We start from the raw sequence: 2,474 nt of genomic DNA, 5'->3' as shown, positions 1-2,474 counted from the left end.
GCAAAAGGCTAAGGCACGCAAAGAGTAGAACTCACTTCAACTCAAAACAAAATAATATCGTACATTATGATACTTCTTTCACATCTAGCAAACTTAACTTCCGAAGGTCCACGTGCACTCCACTATGTATGAACAACAATAAGGGAAACAACATCAACATCTTCAACAAGAAATGATAATCACCAATGCTCTACATGGTGGGGTCGATTCGAACCTCCTTTTATGAAAATTTTATGTGTTAAAATTTATCTTACTCTATCAAGTAGAATCTTCTTAATAAAAAATTTAACTATTTATATGTGATTAAAAATTACTATATGTATAATAGATGTTAAATAATTTTTTGATTTCTTCGAGTGTTTACATTTTCATGTTTTAAAATTTTTAGTGAAAATTTTGGCTCCACCATCGGCTTTATTGAGTAGTCTAATACCACTATAAAGATCTCCCTATTTTATAGTACCAAACTTCCTACTTAAAAAATGGCTTCTCTTCATATGTACACTCTTACCACTATTCCCTGTTTCATAATCTTCTCAATTTTCTTGTCCACTTTTTCCAATGGAGTTTTTCTTGAAGAAATCTCTGATATCTTAGCTATAAATTTACAAAGTCAAAAAACAAGCCACCTCCATTTTTACTTCCATGACATCCTAAGTGGAAAAAACCCGTCTGCAATCAAAATCATTTCACCAGGTGGTGAAGGAATCTACGGTTTTGGTAAAACTTTCATATGTGATGATGCATTAACCATAGGGCCTAATGCATCAACTGAGGTTATAGGAAGGGCACAAGGTATTTACGCTATCGCATCACAAAGCGAACTTGCGTTGCTTATGACTATGAATTTTGAGTTCACACAAGGCAAGTACAATGGGAGCGGCATAAGTATTTTTGGGAGGAATCCAGTTATGAGAGATGTTAGGGAGATGCCTATTGTGGGAGGCACTGGATTGTTTAGGTTTGCTAGAGGTTATGCATTGGCCCATACTATTTGGTCTGATGTCAAGAGTGGAGATGCTATTGTGGAATACAATGTCTTTGTTCAACACTTTTGAAGTATCTCATCAAGTACTTGTGGGTGATGTATTAGCACTATAGCTAAGAGAATTCGTTACCATTAGTGCTTATAAAGTACTGATTACTAATCTCTTTAAAAAAAAAAAAATTTAATTACATTGGAAGTAAGGAATGGAAAATGAAGGTGGGGATTATAAGGTGAAAACCAAACGCTCACCAATAAAGTGAAAGTTTAAGTCGTGAACCAACTACTAAAATCTCCTCTAATAGTACTAGTCACAGGCACAATCACTATTTTTTATTATTCCATCTGTGGCAAGCTATTAGAGTTCTTTCTTTTTGCTTTAGTTTTTTCCAAGTGTTCTAAATTAATGTCTTCTTTAAATCAAAGAATTTTGTTGCTAATTTTGACAAGATTATGTGCCCTTTGGAAGAGGACAAGGCAGCTTGAAGTTCCAACTTGAGGACAGCTTGTCCTGGAGTTCGATTTGTGAAGTTGGAACATCTTCAGAATAACTATACTGAAACCTTAGAACACACTATCCTGAATTTAATTAGAAAACTAGCTCAAGAGTCGCAGAGTAGAACATATACGGACTTGGCTCCTCTCCATTTCCACTATCTCCATTTTCCCCAAGTTCCTATCTTTATTGATCATATGATATAGTTCAAATTGAATGTGTAAGATTTAATTATTCTAAAGTAAATCTCTAATCATAATTTAGATAATAAATACTCCCTCCGTCTCATTTTACTTGCCCAAATTTCCTAATTTGATTTTTCATTTTACTTGTTATTTTTCACAAATGAAGAATAAACAATTTTTTCCCTAAGTTTTACCCTTCGCATTAATTACTTTTTCTTCAAATTAAAATGTAAACATTATTTAACAGAGGTAATATGATAAACTAACATATTGTTAATTATTTTTCTTAATCAATACGCCAAGTTAATTTGGGACAAGTAAAATGGGATGGAGGGAGTGCAATATATATTGAGTTTAAAAAAAATATTATAATCGCACAATCTTGGCTACATATTAGTTTATAACAAAAATTTTTTCTTCCTAAATCTTTTTCCTACGCATGATCCATCTTTTAATTTCTATTTAAATTAACCTTTTTATTGCATTTTGAAAACTTTATCTTTAATAATTACTAGCTATTTTATTTTCTTTAAATAGGTGAAATTCAATAGGAGAGCCGATAATTTCTCCTATTTTATTCCACCTATGTTCCCCTATTTTATTTCACTTATTTTAAAGAAAATAAACTAGATGATTGTTAAAGAAAAGTTTTAAAAAAAGAAGGCAATAAAAAAAATTAATTTAGAATACTAGAGCCAAATATTTCTCGCATGTTCTTCTTATTTTATGTTCACCTATTTTAAAAGACTAAAATATACAATTTTTAAGAAAAAGTTTAAAAAAAGTGATAAAAAAATTAATCTAAAAT

General features: G+C 31.0%; 1 protein-coding gene across 1 annotated transcript; it reads left to right on the top strand.

Annotated features, from left to right (window-relative positions):
- Positions 1–452: 452 nt before the first annotated feature.
- LOC107874947 (dirigent protein 22) lies at positions 453–1,423 on the top strand. Its single transcript, XM_016721638.2, has one exon. The coding sequence runs from the start codon at positions 483–485 to the stop codon at positions 1,056–1,058; it is 576 nt and encodes a 191-aa protein (XP_016577124.1). The 5' UTR covers positions 453–482; the 3' UTR covers positions 1,059–1,423.
- Positions 1,424–2,474: the final 1,051 nt, after the last annotated feature.

This window comes from Capsicum annuum, chromosome 6 (assembly GCF_002878395.1).
Source record: "Capsicum annuum cultivar UCD-10X-F1 chromosome 6, UCD10Xv1.1, whole genome shotgun sequence".
NCBI classification, from domain to species: Eukaryota; Viridiplantae; Streptophyta; class Magnoliopsida; order Solanales; family Solanaceae; genus Capsicum; species Capsicum annuum.
Note: the sequence above shows the minus strand (reverse complement) of the source record. Positions and strands in the feature narration are given on the sequence as shown.

Bases quoted from the DNA above. Each gene is read 5' to 3' on its own strand.
- LOC107874947 (XM_016721638.2), top strand. From the start codon at position 483: ATGGCTTCTCTTCATATGTACACTCTTACCACTATTCCCTGTTTCATA.